General features: G+C 42.6%; 1 protein-coding gene across 3 annotated transcripts in view; it reads right to left on the minus strand.

The window, feature by feature from the left end:
* Positions 1-18,102, minus strand: part of LOC142488353 (uncharacterized) — a 148,567-nt gene that overhangs the window by 17,822 nt on the left and 112,643 nt on the right. For 2 of the 3 annotated variants that reach the window (XM_075588771.1, XM_075588772.1), the window contains exon 4: positions 348-461. In XM_075588771.1, the coding sequence (XP_075444886.1) occupies positions 348-461 (114 nt within the window). Of the gene's footprint in view, positions 1-347; positions 462-17,019; positions 17,118-18,102 lie in introns of all 3 variants that reach the window. The other variant, XM_075588774.1, reaches the window with a different exon arrangement.

Consider the following 18,102-nt stretch of genomic DNA (forward strand, 5'->3'; position numbering starts at 1 on the left):
TCCTATGAGAGGTAATTAACCCTGAATACTCCTTTAATGTGACTACATACCGATTCCTAACTGTACGTGAAAAGTAAGTGATTGTACTTGATTATGAACCTGGAGTGCTGGAAACAGTTTTTGGTGTTAGCAATGTTCAAACCTCAATAACAATAATATTATCATAATAATATCATCATAATAATAGTAACAACAATAACAACAAAACACATGATTTTCAAAGGTTATTAGAACATGTAGCTTGTAATTCTATTATTGCATTAATGTTATTTTCCCCAATATTGTACACGTCAGTTCATTTTTTAAACAATTTGAATAAAGACAAGTGGGGATATAAAGGTACTTACCACCAATAGGAAATGAATCCATTTCACTCTCTATGATTGGCAGACGTCCCTCAGTGTTCGGCTCTTCTTTCTCTGACTTAATCTCTAAACTCTGTGGCACAACCACTGGGAAACCTGGCAATAAGAAAAGAAAAATCCATCATGTTAAGCTGGGAATGGGGGCTCTTCTTCTGATATCTCCTCTGATATAGAATAGTAGCAAAGAATTGTAAAGAAATGTGTTCCTGGCCCTTCTGGAAGAAAATTACTTAAAGAGTTGAAGCCAGGGAAAAAAAGTATAACCCCCTCGAGATTTGAAAAGATGTGTAGTGAAAAACAGGCTCATCCGTCTTACTAATTATTTCCACCAATACATTGTTTTTGTGGTTTTTACATTTCGCGTTTAATTTTTTTAACTAACCGTAACCGCACCAAGCCACCAACTGCGCACTGCGACTTTTAGGTATGTATATACAACTTTGTTTTCACTTTGGGCGCCGTGGAAAAATCCTGATCGCCTTTCGGAGCCGAAAATTTTGGGAACCACTGTACGATACCATGAAAAATTTCCTTAGACAATTCCAATCTGGCTTTCGCCCCAAACACTCCATGGTAACTACCATCCTAAAAGTTTGCAATGAGATTCAGTCTGCAATGGGACATCTTACTGGTGCAATATTCCTAGATTTTGCAAAGGCTTTTGATACTGTTGATCATGTTATATTGCTAAACAAACTTCAGTGCTCTGGAATAGGGAGGCATGCGTTAAAATGGTTTAATTCCGGAGGCGCATGCGCGACAGTGGAGTGGATGGAAGCTTGACTTAAAAGCGACGTCCCTACCGGTGCATTTTTGGAAGAAATTAGCCAGATCTGCACCGAAAACTAACTTTTTCTCAAGCACAACTGTTGTCGGAAACACTAGAGATGCCGACACAAACGAGGCAGAAGAGAAAAAAACTCCTACTGACAGAATTTTATGCTAAGTCGGGGAAGTCACGGGCAGGAAGCCAGGAACCCCAAGATGCCGGATCAGGCTCTGAAAGCGAGCACTCGGAGCGGAGCGATGCCCCCAGGGATACAACCCCAGCCACCAAAGATGATATCAGAGAATTTTGTGGCCAAATGAAGGCTTTCTGTAAAAGGGAACTTTAGGAAATGAGGAAGGAGGTGGATGGGCTGGGAGAAAGGACCAATGTAGTGGAAAACAAAATGGATGAAACTATCAAATCCCTGCAAAAAAAATGTCAAGACCACGACCCTACTCAGCACAAAAGTGGAGGAAATGGGGGACAAATTAGAAGACATGGAGAACAGGGATAGGAGGAATAACTTGAGGTTAAGAGGGGGTCCAGAATCAATAACAGACGCCGACGATTTCGTGTCAAAATGGCTGGAGCAATTATTCCCTGACAAGCCTGAAAATCAGAGGTGTCTGGATAGATGTCATCGGGGCGCTGCGTGACAAACCTCAACCCTCTGACCCCCCACGAGACATCATCCTAAGATTTCATTATTACAAAACAAAAGAGATGGTCTCCCAGATCGCAAAGGCTGCTAAAAACCTGGAATATGAGAGTATAAAATCTCAGGTCTTCCAGGACCTGACACCCACTACCCTGGCAAGAAGAAAGAGCTTCCAACCGATCACCAGGGCTCTGAGAGAGAAGGACATAAAATATCGCTGGCTATTCCCATTCGGATTATTTATCCTCAGGAATGGTGTCCCACATAGCTTAAGAAGAATTGAGGAGAGAGAAGCGTTCCTGCGGCAGCTGAACAAAGTCCCCATCACCCCGAGTCCTCCTCAGCACTCATCCAATGAAGAACCAGTCCCCTCGACGTCCTGGAACCGAGTGGGAGCCTCCCCGAAAGAAAGAAGAGAAAACTGACTGTGACTGGCCACAGACACGTTTTCAATTAAGGGCTTAAAGGAGCTGTGTCTGCTGCCATGCCTCGGTTACTGTCCCATTAATAGCCTATGGTGGAGGGCCATCTAGCGGCAGATGGTGGGAAGAGGAGCAGCCATGCTTAGCCTTCTTCAAGGAAAGAAGCTGAAGGGCGACACCTAGTGACAGTTAATTAAAAGCGGGAAAACACTCAGTCCTCTGTAAAAGGGGCAAGTTTGACACATTCAGGGGAAGAAAAAGGAGGGGGGTTTTGGCGGGAGAAGGGGGGGTGGAGGGGACAGGAGAGGAAGGAATAGCAAGGAGACAAGCAGGAAGCAGGAATGAAGGGAGGTTGCAGTTAGGGGCAAGAAGGTGAAAAGGAAGAGAGGCAGCAGTCGGAGGCATGGGGAAGGTCTGAGCTTGAGAGACACAGTGAGACAGGCAGTTAAGCCCACAAAGGCTCTAGTTAATTAGGAATAGTAGATAAAAGTTTAGGTTTCAGAAATAGGACAGATTAAAAGTCCTTTGGGGGGTTTAGTATAAATATAAATATAAGGGTAGTAAGAAAAGAGAAGTAAGAAAGGTTTATAGGATAGTTTAGTAAAGGGTTTATATTAGAAAGGAAAGGTTGTTATATCACTTTATATATAAAAATAGTATAGTTAAGATAAGGTTGAAGGATAGATAAACGGTAGTAATAGGAATAAAATGTATTGAGTTGGATTTAAGTGACGTTAGTAGTTACAAGAGAAGCTAGAGCTAGGTTAAGTAAGGAAAGGTTAAAAGATGTATATATGACTAAAACAGACAAAGATATAGTAGGAATTAAGATACAAGTTTAAACAAAGTTAGTAGATCCAAGTTAAAATAAATATGGTATTCATAAGATGCAGTACAAAATCTTTGGATATCTGTTACTAGATTTGGGCATACACAAATATACACGGATATTATCTATACCTGTTCTAAGCTGGCTAATTATAAGTATTATTGCTAGAGCATTTGCGCCGGGGGGGGGGGGGTGGAGTCCACCTCCGCGGTCTGTATGGGCTCAACATCACGCCGCACGGTTTTACACCGGGGGCTTGATGAGGACCCAGGCAAGTCCAGTGACTGGTTTACACCGGACCCAGGGACGGCCGGGTCGTCTTATGGGACTGGACCATTACCTTGAGCAAGGGAGAGGAGCTGGAGCATAGCTGACCCAGTTCCCCTTCTTTCATTGTGGTGTGTTGTCAGTTCTAATTCTTATTTTTTTTTGTTCCCCACCCCCATCCTATCCCTCCCCCCATCCCACTTGACAGATTTCTCTTCCTGAGAGGTCCAACCATTGTGAAACAAAGGAGAACACCGACAGATGGAATCCAAGACAGATGAAAACATCAGCTATTGAGGGCCGTAAGTCAACACACACATAGCAGTTTAATTGATTTCCCATAATGTTAAGGGTGTCTCAACAGCCCGAATAAGCGGAAAGTGGCTATGTCTGATTATAAAAGGAGAAAGGCAGACATAGTCATGTTACAAGAAACGCACTTTAATAAAAAAAAGAATACGCCAGCGTTTTTCGATAAGCAATTCCGACAAGTACACATAGCCTCAGCCATAGGGAAAAAGAAAGGAGTAGCGATCCTCATACACAATAGATTCCCCTTTGCAGTCGAAGAGACAAAAAAAGACAAAAATGGAAGGTTTATAATCATAGTGGGTAAGACACAGGAACAATATTTAACAGTAGCCACAATATGCCCCGTGTGAGAATGACCCAGATTTCTTCACAAAGTTTTGTGGGGTATTGCACAGGACAGCAAAAGGAAACATTATCCTAGCGGGAGACTGTAATATGGTCCTTGACGCAAGAGTAGGCAGCTCCAAAATAGGGAAGACGACCCATAGCAGAACGCTTAAGGCTCTAAAGATTGGGGTTCAAACCAATCAACTTGTAGATATATGGAGGGAGCAGAATCCCGGGCAGAGAGCTTACACTTTCTTCTCACACCCCACGGTACATATAGCAGAATCAACTACTTCTTTGTCTCTCTAGTAGAATGGTTCCAAAGGTCTCTCACTCAGAGATCCATGATATTTCATGGTCTGACCATGCAGCTATAGAGCCGAGGTGCGACCAAATTAACCTGGCCCGACCGGGAGCGAACTGGAAGCTTAATAAATCGATCCTAAAAACTCCGGTTGGTGGGGAGGAACTGGATCGGTTCTTTAAGACAAATGATGGTAATGTGCAAAAATATTCCACATTATCGGAAGCCTACAAAGCGACTATGAGAGGTTTCTTGATTGGCTTATCAGCTGCAAACAAAAAGGGAAAGAAATGCCACAATCACAAAACTACAGGCTGATTTGAAAACTCTCACAACTCGCCATAAGCTCACCAATAACCCCCAGATCCTCAAAGAACTACAGGACACAAAGATTAAATTAAATCTTGTGTTAACCTCCCAGGCACAGAAAGCACTAAGCTGGTCAAGGAGGAAATACAACGAGAGGGCAAACAGACCAGATACCATGATGGCAACTAAATTGAGAAATCCTCAAACGAATTATAATATACAGGGGATACGCTCCTCCGTAGGGTCAGTTACAGCTAAACCTAAACAAATTGTAGAGGAATTTAAGAGCTTCTATGAGGTACTGTACAACGGTGAGAAAGTAGTAGGGAACCGTAAAACAGAGAAAGCATGTCGAGAGGTTCTCGATTTCTCGAATCTACTAAGATTGGGGGATTTGGAGAGAGAGGTGATGGGTGCAAATTTTACTATAGAGGAATTAACACAGGTGGTCAAGGAACTGAAAACATCTAAGGCCCCGGACCCGGATGGTTTCTCAAACCTTTACTATAAGAAGCTCCTGAAGCTATTAGCCCCCTGCCTCCTTAAGATGTTCAATGCGGTCCTTGAAGGAGAACCTTTCCCGGAACAAATGCTCCAAGCGTCTATCTCTGTAATTCACAAATCAGGCAAAGATCCTCTGGATTGTAAGAGGTACAGACGAATCTCGCTAATTAATTCGGATATTAAAATTGACGCTAAATTAATGGCCAACAGATTAAGACGCATCCTGCCTAGACTCATACATCCAGATCAGGTCGGTTTTATCAAGGATCGGCAAGCAGCTGATAATATCCAACGAATCATTGATCTAATAGGGATAGTCAATGTTAACAAAGTAGAAGGTATGCTGTTGAGCTTAGACGCGGAAAAAGCTATTGACAGGATCGACTGGTCATATCTAAAAGCCACGCTTGGGGCCTTTGGGTTTGGAGACAAGGTAAGGAACGCAATCATGGCCTTGTATACGAGCACGGCAGCTAGAGTAATACATCAAGGCTTTCCATCTGAGCTGTTTCAGATTAAGAGCGGGACGAGACAGGGATGCCCTCTTTCACCCCTGTTTGCCCTATGCGTAGAACCACTGGCTGCACAAATTCGGTACAATTCAAATATTGTGGGCATAGACATCCGCTCACAAACACACAAAATAGCGCTTTATGCGGATGACATTATGTTAGCCATTACTAAACCCCTCACCTCCTTGTCGAATCTACTGGACTTGTTGGATAACTTTGGACGAATCTCAGGCTTTAAGATAAATCAGGCCAAATCTGAAGCCCTAAACATTAACCTACCCAAACCTATGGAAAAACTAATTGAACTCAATTTTAATTGGCAAACCAAAAATATTACATATCTCGGTGTCCGCCTTACTAAGGAGTATAAGAATCTCTATGAGGCAAATTTCCCCGGACTGATTCGGACATTGAAAACAGATCTTCGGAGATGGGGATCATATAAAATATCGTGGATTGGGAGGACATATAGCCTCAAGATGAACTTGCTCCCACGCATTCTATATCTCATTCAAACATTACCAATACCCATAAAAGTGCGTGAGATCGGCTCACTCCAATTCGCGATGTCCGAATTCGTCTGGTGAGGTAAAAGACCGAGAGTAAACAAAACAATTATAAAAAAATCCACCCTGACGGGAGGCCTAGCAATACCTTGTCTATTATCCTACTACAAGGCGGCACAATTATGCCAAATTATTCAGTGGCAGAGTGACCCAGCATTGAAAAGATGGGTTGCCCTGGACCATAGTTGCTGCTCCCCACTGGACTTAAGTAACATGATCTTGCTCCCCAAAATAGCGCTCAAAGCAATGAAAAAGCCGCTTTCCTCAGTGACCAACTCTCTCTTGGTCTGGGAGAGATGTAAATTTAAACACACACTGACCACTAGAAATTCCGCAGTGACCTCCCTTTGGGGGAACCCGGACTTCGCTCCGGGCCTGGATAGAGGTAACTTCACAATTTGGCAGCAGAGAGGCTTTAATAACTTTCGAGATCTGGAGGGGATTAGAAGCATTAAAACTTTTGATCAAATCAAAGCAGACAAAGACACCCCTAACGCTGAATTCTTTAGATACCTCCAGATCCGCGCGGTTTATAAACAAAAACGCCCCCTTTCCCCTACTGACTTCATTCGAAAGGCTCTGTATTGTTAAATCCGATACAAAGGGACTCATATCGCACATGTACAGAGAAGTGGTCGGTTCTGCCTCAGGGAATAGCCCCAAACTAAAATATATGAGACAATGGGAGAGGAAATAGATGAGAAAAGCTGGACAAAAATAGTCACGGCCCCCGCCAAGTCCTCGATATGCACAACGTTAAAGGAGAACGCATATAAAATCCTGATAAGGTGGTACCTGACCCCACTCAAATGATCAAAATGTATACCAGGTTACTCCCCATTGTGCCCACGACAATGTGGAGAAACAGCAAATTTATTACACATGCTGTGGTCTTGCACTCGCATCACTCAACTATGGGAGGAAATTTGAAATTTGGTACAGAGAATATTTGATCTCAAAATTCCCCCGATCCATGGTTGTTCTTATTGAATAGGCCATTGCCGCAAATCTCTAAAACAGCTAACAAGTTGATTGCACATTTTGCAACTGCTACGAGATGTGAGATTGCAGCATTGTGGAAACAATCCGAAATTCCAAATATCCCAAAAATTCGGACCAGAATTTGGTCTGTGTGTCAAATGGAAAAATTAACAAGTTTAGTTAATGACACAGGGAAAAATTATCTAAAAGTCTGGACGCCGTGGTTGGCCCAGACAGACATCCCCGGGGTTGAGGTATCCACAATTTGATATTAATTGAAATAAATGCGTTCTCCTTTGACCTGGATAGGCCAAATCACGTAGAATCTTAGAGTCAAAGATGGGAAGTCGGGAGTCCGGAATATGGCTCTGACTTGGAACCTCCTTGGAGGAGAAGAGGTCGAGAATTACAGTCAACTCCCCCCCACCCCCATAATTTAATTATAAAAAAAATAATATTTTATTAATATCTGTCTGTTTGTTCATTTGTGGTTTGTTCTGGTCTAGTGAATGTCAGTATACGTGAAATCGATATGTGCAGGATAAGGTTCAAGGAATGTACAATGCCTACAATGTTAAATTAAATGATATGAGAATACTCGAAAGAGGGGGCCCCTTAGGGTTATCCTCATAAACTCATTGTATTTTTGTTCTGGAAAAAAATTAATAAAATCAAAGTTTAAAAAAAAAAAATGGTTTAATTCCTACCCATCAGGTAGATCCCAACATGTGTATCTCAGGCTCTAACGCTAACCCCTTGGATATCACCTGCGGTGTCCCGCAAGGCTCGGCTCTGGAGCCCCTTTTCTTCTCAGTGTTCATCAAAGATCTTCCTACAGCACTGTTTCCCAACCAGAGTTCCGTGGAACCCTGGGGTTCCGTGAGGGCATCAGAAGGGTTCCATGGGATTTCCCCGATTTCCCAGAGCAGGGCTGTTAGAGGGCTGGGTAGTTTCCTCTATCCTGATTGGCTGCTGCTGGCTAATCGACCAATCAGGAGGTGTGATGAGCCTGCGGGGTGTGGCCATGCAGACAAGAGGTGAACAGAAACACACAAAGTGAAAACCGGGCGCTTCTAAACTACAATATAATAATAATTAATATACACAATATAAGTGATAGAAATGTATAATGTGCAATTGATATCACAAATGTGATAAGTGACCTCCACCAACACAACGTGAATTATAAATATAATTATAATGTGAAATACACTTTAATAATATAAAGCAGCTCTACACCCTTTATGAGAACTGTCCAGGTCCAAATAGATCTTGTGTAGTTTTCCACTCACTCACATTTTACATATAAGATATATTCGAGGGAGAGGACAGCTGTAGTCAGACGGATGGTGCCGGTATCTCCAGGAACGACGGGACACTTCCGCGTGCGTCACGTGTGCCCGTGTCACATCCGATTCCAATTCCTGAAGAAGCCACAGCGAAACGCGTTGAATCGATCAGCTGTGGGAAGTGACAGAGCTGGGGAGAATACCGGAGGCAGGTGCTGGCAAACTACGGAGACGGACACACAAGGCAGCCTTTCCGCCCTTACCTGAGACGTCACGGGATGTGACGCGGGCACACGTGACGCACGCGGAAGTGTTCCGTCGTTCCTGGAGATACCGGCACCATCCGTCTGACTACAGCTGTCCTCTCCCTCGAATATATCTTATATGTAAAATGTGAGTGCTATATTTATATTTATACTGTTGTGCAATACAATTTTAGATCGTACTATACTATTGTGCGTTCTCTCTTTTTTCTCTATAATCCTTGGGAGATACTTTGATTATCCATATGATCTACAATACACCACAAGCTTCCAGAATTTCAACTAATATACCATCCTAAGAGGGCATCCATTAGAGGGCTCCTATCAGAGAGAGATGGGTCTCTGATACGTCTATTTTGACCTTATCATTTGTGAGTACAACCATTGCAGAGACTGTTTTTTGATCACTTTTATTTTTTACCATCTGCACCATCATATTGTTTCCTTTTTTTTTTTTTGCATATGTTCACGAGTATCACAGCGCTCCTCCCAATTGGAAAACTAGACAAGAGGTGAGCCTGTGTCTGTCCTGTGTATTTGTTCTTGTGTGTGTGTTTTTCCTCTGACTATGTGCCCCCCCTCTGATTGGCTCACTCGGAGCCCCCCCACCCCCTCTGACTGGCTCACTCAGTGACCCCCCCTCTGACTGGCTCACTCTGTGCCCACCCCCTCTGTCTGACTGACTCTGTGCCCCCCTCTGACTGACTCTGCGCAACACTCTGAATGACTCTGTGCCACCCTGGGGGGTGGGTTATGTGAGATGCAGGGTGGGTGATGCGAGATGCAGGGGGTGTGTATTTGAGGAGGAGGACGATGATGAGAATGATGATGATTATTTGACCCGTGCAGCCTGAAACTGTTTTCCTTGGAGCAGTTCAGCCCATCTCCCTTTACAGGTTTAACATGTATTGGCGGGGGCATTTTTAATATGTATTGGTGGGGGCGGGTATTTTTATTATGTATTGGGGTTATATATATTTAGGGGGGTGGTTTTTTTTGGTATGTATTTTGTAGGGGAGTGGAGTGAGAGTGAGGTAATTGACAGAAGGTAGGGGTGAGTGAGAGGAGAGGGGGGGAGGGAGTGAGTGAGGAAAAGAGGGAGAGTGAGTGAGACGGAGGGGAGAGAAATACATGGGTAGAGGGTGGGAAATAGAGTGGGCTTGTGAGCTGTGAAATGTTGTGATTTACCCCTGTCGAACCTAATATGTGTCAGCCAGAAAAGGGTTTCTCAAGATTTTTCAAAATACTTCAAGGTTTCCTCCAAACAAAAAAGGTTGGGAATCACTGTCTTATAGCTTGTAAGGAAGCTTCAATAACATGTATGCGGATGACACAATCTTGTATACACAAAGTCCTAGCCTCTCCGACTGTGAACATGTGCTTCAACCAGAATATTTGAGACCTGAAAATTGGATTTCCCAAAACGAACTGTTTTTAAACACTGACAAGACTGTACCAATAGTATTTGGGACCAAGACTAATTTTTTTTTTTTTTTATAACTTGTGTTTTATTGGTAAAAGCATACATAATTGTACAATACAAAATATGAACTTAGAATGGCTACTTGTGTACATTGGACATAGATATAGTGTTGTAGATCGTTCAGGAATATTGGTGTATATGATAGAATCATATGGCTTTTCGGTCCCTACTCGGCCATATGGTGTATAAGCAAATCATATAGTAAGAGCAATAATAAAAATAATAATCAGGGTTAAATTACAATAGAGATATGTATATATATATATATAAAATAATAAAAAAAAAAAAAAAAAAAACCTCTTGAAGGGAAAGGGAGGGAGGGTGTGGGGAGGGGTTGTGAGGGGGAGGGGGGGGGGAAAGGAAAGGAGAATCGGTCTTTGAGTTGGTCTTGAGGGCATATAAAAGTTTTATTTCTTCTCCGGCAGTTGTGAATCTGTTTGTCTATGTTGACTCCCCCAGAAGAGAACGCATTTGCTGATATTAATGCCAGATTGTGGTGCTCTCAATCCCCGGGATATCTGTCTGTGCCAACCATGGCGTCCAGACTTTTAGAAAATTGTCGCCAGTGTCGTTAACTAGACTGGTTAACTTATCCATCTGGCAGATGAACCAAATGCGATTTCGAATCTTTGGGATGTTTGGTATGTCAGGGCTTTTCCACAATGCTGCGATCTCGCATCTCGTTGCGAGAGCAAAATGTGCTATTAGCTTGGAATTTGCTTTTGATAGGCCCGGCAGTGGTCTGTTTAGCAAGAACAGCCACGGGTCAGGGGGGATTGTGAGGTCAAAAACCCTCTGGATCCAATTTCTGATTTCGTCCCAGATCGGGAGTAATTTTGGGCAAGACCACAGCATGTGCAACAAATCTGCTGATCCTCCACACTGCTTGGGGCATAGTGGGGAGGATCCTTGTATATATTTAGATAAATTCAGTGGGGTGAGGTACCACCTCATGAGGACCTTATATGCATTCTCTTTTAGGGTGGTACATATGGAGCTTTTGGCGGAGGCCAAATAGATGGCGCTCCATTCCTCATCTTCTAGGGTTTCCCCTAGATCTGTTTCCCATTTAGTCCTATATGTAGGGATTTGTTGTTTGGGGTCAGCAGAACCGATTACCTCTCCGTAAATTGTTGATATAAGTCCCTTTGTGTCGGCGTCATTCCGACAGAGCTTTTCGAATTTCGTCAAAGGGGGATATGGGGCAAATTTGTTATAAAATGCTCTGACCTGGAGGTATTTAAAAAATTCAGAGTGAGGTATTTCGTTTTCTAATCTCAATTGATCGAAGGTCTTGATTTTCTGGTTGTCTCCCTCCAGGTCTTTTATTCGTGAATAGCCTTTTTGTTTCCAGATCGGGATACTAGTCCCTGCCATACCGGGTGCGAACGCTGGGTTATACCAAAGGGGGGACATCATTGAGTACTTTGATGTCAGAGTGTTCTTAAATTTTGTCGCCTCCCAAATCGATAAAGAGTTGGTCATTGAGGTGAGCGGCATCTCTCTGTGGTTAAACGCTAATTTTGGTAACCAAATCAGGTCGCTAAGTTCCTTTGGAGAACATGCGGCGTTTTCCAACTCTACCCATCGTTTCAATTGGGGGTTAGAGTGCCATTGAACAATTTGGCTTAATTGGGCCGCTTTATAGTATGTTAATAAACAGGGTACCGCCAAACCACCGGCAGCAACAGGTCTTTTCATATTGGAGCGATTAACTCTCGGTTTTTTCCTACCCCAGATAAATTTATAGATTTCTGTTTGGAGCGAGAGTATATCTTTTGTTTTGAGTGGCACAGGGAGTGTCTGAAAGAGATAAAGGATACGTGGCAATAGGTTCATTTTGACACTATGTATCCTACCGATCCATGATATCCTCTTAGAGGACCATCTGTATAGATCTTTTTTAAGAGTCCGAATTAGATGGGGATAATTTGCACTGTATATGAGGTTGACCCCTCTGGTGATGTGGATTCCTAAATATTTTATGTGTTTCTGTTGCCAGCTGAACTGGAAGTTTAACCTCAACAGCTTTTCCGTGTGACTGGGGAGATTAATGTTGAGTGCTTCCGATTTAGATTGGTTAATTTTAAATCCAGATATCTTTGAGAATCTGCTCAGGAGGTCAAATAGGTTGGGTAATGTGGTAAGGGGTTTTGTTATGATTAATAGGATATCGTCTGCATACAGGGCCGCTTTATGTGATTGTGAGTAAGCGTTTAACCCTGCGATATCCGGATTAGCTCGTATTTTAGCAGCTAGTGGTTCAATACACAGGGCGAATAGAAGGGGAGATAACGGGCATCCTTGTCGGGTGCCACTTTTGATTTCGAATGAAGGTGACGGGAAGCCCTGGTGTATCACCCTAGCTGTTGGGTTTGAGTATAACGACATGATCGCCCTACTCATCTGATCCCCGAAGCCAAATGCTGCGAGCGTTTCTTGTAGGTATGGCCAGTCTATCCTATCAAATGCTTTTTCAGCGTCCAGACTTAACAACATGCTTTGGGTGTTATTTTTATTAGCCAATTCTATCAGATCAATAATACGTCGGGTGTTGTCCGCTGCTTGTCTCCCTGCGATAAACCCGACCTGATCTGGGTGTATAAGTCTGGGTAGGATAAGACCTAATCTGTTGGCTAATAATTTAGCATACAACTTAATATCTGTGTTGATTAGGGAGATCGGTCTGTAACTTTTGCAGTCCAGCGGGTCTTTGCCAGGTTTATGTATTAATGATATGGACGCTCGCAGCATATCTCCGGGGATGGGAGCTCCTGCTAAAATTGCATTAAACATGTGGAGCAACCTTGGGGCTAAATATTTCATATATTTCTTGTAATAAAGCCCTGAGAAACCGTCAGGTCCAGGTGCCTTTGAAGGTTTAAGTTCTTTAATAGCCTGTTCTACCTCTTCTAATGTGAAGTCAGTACTCAGGGCTTGTCGGTCGCACTCTGTTAATCTACCTATGTTCGAGGTAGCTAAGAAATCTCTTAAGGCTGTGCTCGTATATTGATTATGTGCCACTTTTTTCCCATCATAAAGGGATCTATAGAATTCTCCAAATTCTTCTACTATTTTTTGTGGGTTGGCCGTACAATAGAATATTTGAGACCTGAAAATTGGATTTCCCAAAACGAACTGTTTTTAAACACTGACAAGACTGTACCAATAGTATTTGGGACCAAGACTAATTTTTTAAAGCTTCCAATGAATGAGCTCCAGAACAGAAACAACGCTAATACCACGATAGCCCCTATTACTAGTTTTAAATACTTGGGCATAAGGTTTGACTCCCATTTAACATTTGGGTTGAACATTAATTCCCCCGACATCCAAAACCTATGCCAAACTTATAGGAACAAATCCTCCCTACGTCTTCTGGTCAGAAAGTGTATCGCACAGCAGATCCTAATGCCAATTATAGACTATGGGGACATAGTATATGGCATGGCACCACAAACCCACCTTAGCAAACTTCATACCCTCTACAATTCAATATGCTGTTTTGTCCTCCAATACAACTACAACACACATCACTGCGAAATATTCAAAGAACTAGATTGGCTATCACTTGAGTATAGGCGCAAAGTTAATCTTTCCTGTCTTGCCTTCAAATACTTTCTGGGCAAGGTACCCGTCTATCTGAACAAACTCCTCACCACTACCATAAACAGCACTTATTATCTGAGATCTGACTCCAAAACACTGTTCATACTGTACAATACACATCACTACGAAATGTTCAAATAACTGGATTGGCCATCACTTGAGTCTAGGCTCAAATGTAATCTTTCCTGTCTTGCCTTCAAATACTTTCTGGGCAAGGTACCGGTCTATCTGAACAAACTCCTCACCACTACCATATGCAGCCCTTATCATCGGAGATCTGACTGTGGCGATAGAGGGGTTAATCAGGCCATTAATAAAGACATTATACCCGGCTGATTAACCGTAAATCGCATTGGGATTGAAGGGGTTAATTGTATGTGCACCACACTGACACGTTTTCCCCTACACCATCTTTGTTGTCCCCATTTTGCAGCTCAATCCCTAGCTGCACTAATGGGAATGTATATAAACTGTGCCAATTGGTTTTGCGACAGAAGAGGGAACGGTGAGTGCTAAACCAAGCGCAGACTGAAGACGCGTGGCTGTATATGGTTGGCCGCTTTGAAGCATAGGTATCGCTTTCTAAGACCTAGACCTCGCAATCGCAAGGTTAATTGATTAAGTGGTTTGCGGTCTAACTGAAGTGGTTTCTGTCAAAATGTATCCGTTACCTTGTTAGCTTCTTAACTTAAAAAGGGGGGAAGTTTATTGGCATGGGAACTAGGTGAAGCCGCAGACCCACATCATAGCCCTTTCAATTAAGTAAGTTAACTTGTGATCGGAGTGAGCTAGCACTCTAATTTTGAGTGCAGCTAGGAATAAAGAAACCATGCACCCACATATAAAGTTTATTCCAGTGGCACAAGCAGAACATACTTTATTAATAAACTGTGATATACTGTTGATTTTAAATGTAAAAGCCGGGGAGGTTTTTTTCTGTTAGCCCGGGAACAAATCCTTTGACTTGCAAGTATGTCAGGGATGAATGAACTGAGGGATTTCTCAGCTCCGGACCTCAAAAGCACCCTGCAGAGTGGGTGCCTCAATGTCTATGAGAAGTCCGGAGTTGAAAAGCCTCAGCAATCTTAAGTGTTAGGGTGGCCGGGATATTACAAGTGCCAGATACCGGTGTAAAGTATGCGCACTTCACACTTGGTGGCCAAACCCCAGACCCAGTGTTGCCAGGTAAGTGGAGGATCCTGGTATGCTAAGGAGCCTAGGTGTGAACTTACCGCCTGCTCCGTGCAAACCAGGACACAACTTCTGCCCTTCCTGAAGACTACTGGCAAGCTGTGGATAGGTGGGGAAAATGTTCAGACGGGAGGGATTGGTTGTGCATGTTGGGTATAGGGCCTTCAACCTTATAAAAATGCCTGCTGGCCTGTCCCTAGCAGATTCACATAAGATTAATCTGATTTGACCAAGTTCCAGCGTCAGCAGTTCCAGAGTGTGAAGTTTAATTTACAGCGCAACAAAGATATACACCCTCTTCTGGAAGAATTGTTACACGGATCCTTTAACGCACCCACTTGCATGCGTGCAGGGGTGTCTAGAGATTTTGTTCCGTTCTAAGAACAATTGATTTCGTTTCCCCATCCCAGTAAGTGTTTTATTAAGTGTATATTGTAAAGATTCTGTGTGTTTGTCTGAAAAGAAATAAATTACAGTTTATTTTACTCAACTTGTGTGCTCAGTGCAGAATCCCGGTATTAAGGTGTGCATAAGACCTAGTCTCTCGTGACACTGACTCCAAGACTGTTCATGGTTCCAAGGCTCAACAAAGTATCCGGCCGCTCCTCCTCTTACCGTGCACCTCACAACTGGAACAATCTACTGGGGACTCTCACAGTCACGCCACCAGTCTAAGTTCTTTCAAAACTAAAGCTGCCTCATTTTAATCTGGTCTGTAACTCTTACATACACCTCTATCATATATTATCACTTACTGTGCATGCAATGTATTTATATATATAATGTAACCATGTATTTGTCATCATAACTCAAAAATGAGAGGCAACTCAATGTATTACTTCCTGGTAAAACCTTTTATAAATACAATTGTTACATTTCTCACAATGATAGTTATTCACATTTTGTTCACCTTTATTGCATTTGGCATTTATTTTGCACTATTCAGCACTCCACAATATTTGTATTTTTATTTGTTTTCATGAACTTAGAGGTAGTTCTAGGTGGGTTTTTGAGCTGCTAATTAATCACTTTATTTCACATCACTACATCACTAGTGCAGAGTTATTTTTTCACTTATAGAGGACAACCTGCTTTTAGTTTCTTGTTGCTTTCCCAACATTTTAGATATTCTCTTATGTTTTGCGGTAAGGAGTTACATTAGTCCAGGCTTGCCGCCTGTCTCTGCCAATGGCGTAAGAAGTTTTGTTGATACGTTTTTCTATGCCACCTGATCCACTTCACGGCCTGTATGGTCGCTGATAGTGCCCATCAGCCTCATGCTGACAAAATACATTTTTTCTTTTGTCGGAGGGAAGAACCACTCGGCCTTGCTGTGTTTTTAACTCCATTCCCAGGAATCTGAGATTCTGGGCTGGGCTTAATTGGCTTTTCCGTGTTTGCCAACCAGCAGTGATGTGAATTGAATTGTAGCATTCTTGACAGGTGTTGGACTAAGAGGACTCGGTCTTGTGCTGAAGGGTGGAACATGTCCCTATGACAGTAGTCACCAATGGATTAACAGGAAACCACACACGCACACATGAAGTGTGCAGCATAGATCCCATAGGGTTGCCCTCACAGTAACCTGAACTTATATTGAATCAGCCAATTATGGAAGTTCTTAGCACATCGCTGTCTCCATGAAAGATGTTTCCATTTCATCCTTCGCAACGGGTAACACAAGATAAGTACCTCCTCCAGATAGGACCGGAACCTACTAGAGGATGATTATCTAAAGCGCTTATATTTTGCTGCGTGTATTGTGTCATGTTATCTGTGTATATCTATGTGAAGTGTTTATGGACTGTGTTTAATAGACCAAAGTATGTTTCCTGAAAAGTCATTTGTATTCCACCTTTACATCCATGCCCGGCCCGCACCATCTATATGACTGAGAGACTGAGCATTTACCTTATGGATTATTCTGATGCGACACCCTAGTGGAGCCGTGAAAGTTCGTGTTTACACAAGATTAGTTTGGGTGTTCAAGTCGCATAACTGCAAAATACCAGATATTCCCTCGCAGATTAAAAGCCACCAAAATAGCTCCCCTACTCACTTAACATGTGTGGATCCATGCTGGTAGTGAGCAGCGCTCCTCTGGAGGTGCTGAGATATGAGGTTCCTTGATTTATATTTGTTGGATATCAGCTGTGTCTGTATAAAAAAGAAACAGAAGAAATGTTTTGTTTTATTGGACAAATTTACAGAATTTAGTATAAGCTTTCAAATCTAAGATTTTTAACACAAAAACAACCCAAAAGTTAGAGGCACCTAAACAAACATATGGTCCATCCTCAAACAGGAACTTAATTTCAAACAGTGCAAAATCGATCAATGGTGTAAGATTATGCAACACAATCTTGTACTATAAAAAAAAATTGCATAAAAAGTCAGAGATCAACAGCCATAAGAATAGCAACGTCATTTTAGTGCAACAAATTAATATACTGTCCAGTTCTATACTATGAATAAAAGAAGCAGATAAATCTGGTGCTCCATGTTGGCGTTAGAGAGACTTTGATAAAAGCTCCCGATACGCTCTCCGGTCCAGCAGTTCTGTTCCACACTGACACCGTCTCTCTATTATTTTATACAGTGAGAAGTGGGCAATGCAGAACAGTGCAGTAACTCCCTCTAACCTGACCCCACTTCTCACCATATTAAATAGGGGTTTGATCGCTTCACCCCCTTATCGTCTCATTTTCTTATCAGTTGTCACACATGACACACCTGTGAGCACGTGACTTGTGTATGTGACAAGGGTTAATACACACAGCCATCGAGCTGAGCCACTTCTCTCTCTGCAGGGTCCCTAAAATGAGTAGTACAGTGGTGTGAAAAAGAAAGTACACCCTCTTTGAATTTTATGGTTTTACATATCAGGACATAATAACAATCATCTGTTCCTTAGCAGGTCAAAAAATTAGGTAAATACAACCTCAGATGAACAACAGCACATGACATATTACACTGTGTCATGATTTATTTAACAAAAATAAAGCCAAAATGGATACAGTTTGTGCTGGGTGATAATGGTGAGAGGCAGGGCTGCAGACCTGTCTAAGGCAGAGTCCATAGAGGGACAGGCCGTGCTGAGCCGTGCGGACGCTCAGTGCTGAGCCCCTGCATCCTCAATGAG

Source organism: Ascaphus truei, chromosome 2 (assembly GCF_040206685.1).
Source record: "Ascaphus truei isolate aAscTru1 chromosome 2, aAscTru1.hap1, whole genome shotgun sequence".
Classification (NCBI taxonomy): Eukaryota; Metazoa; Chordata; class Amphibia; order Anura; family Ascaphidae; genus Ascaphus; species Ascaphus truei.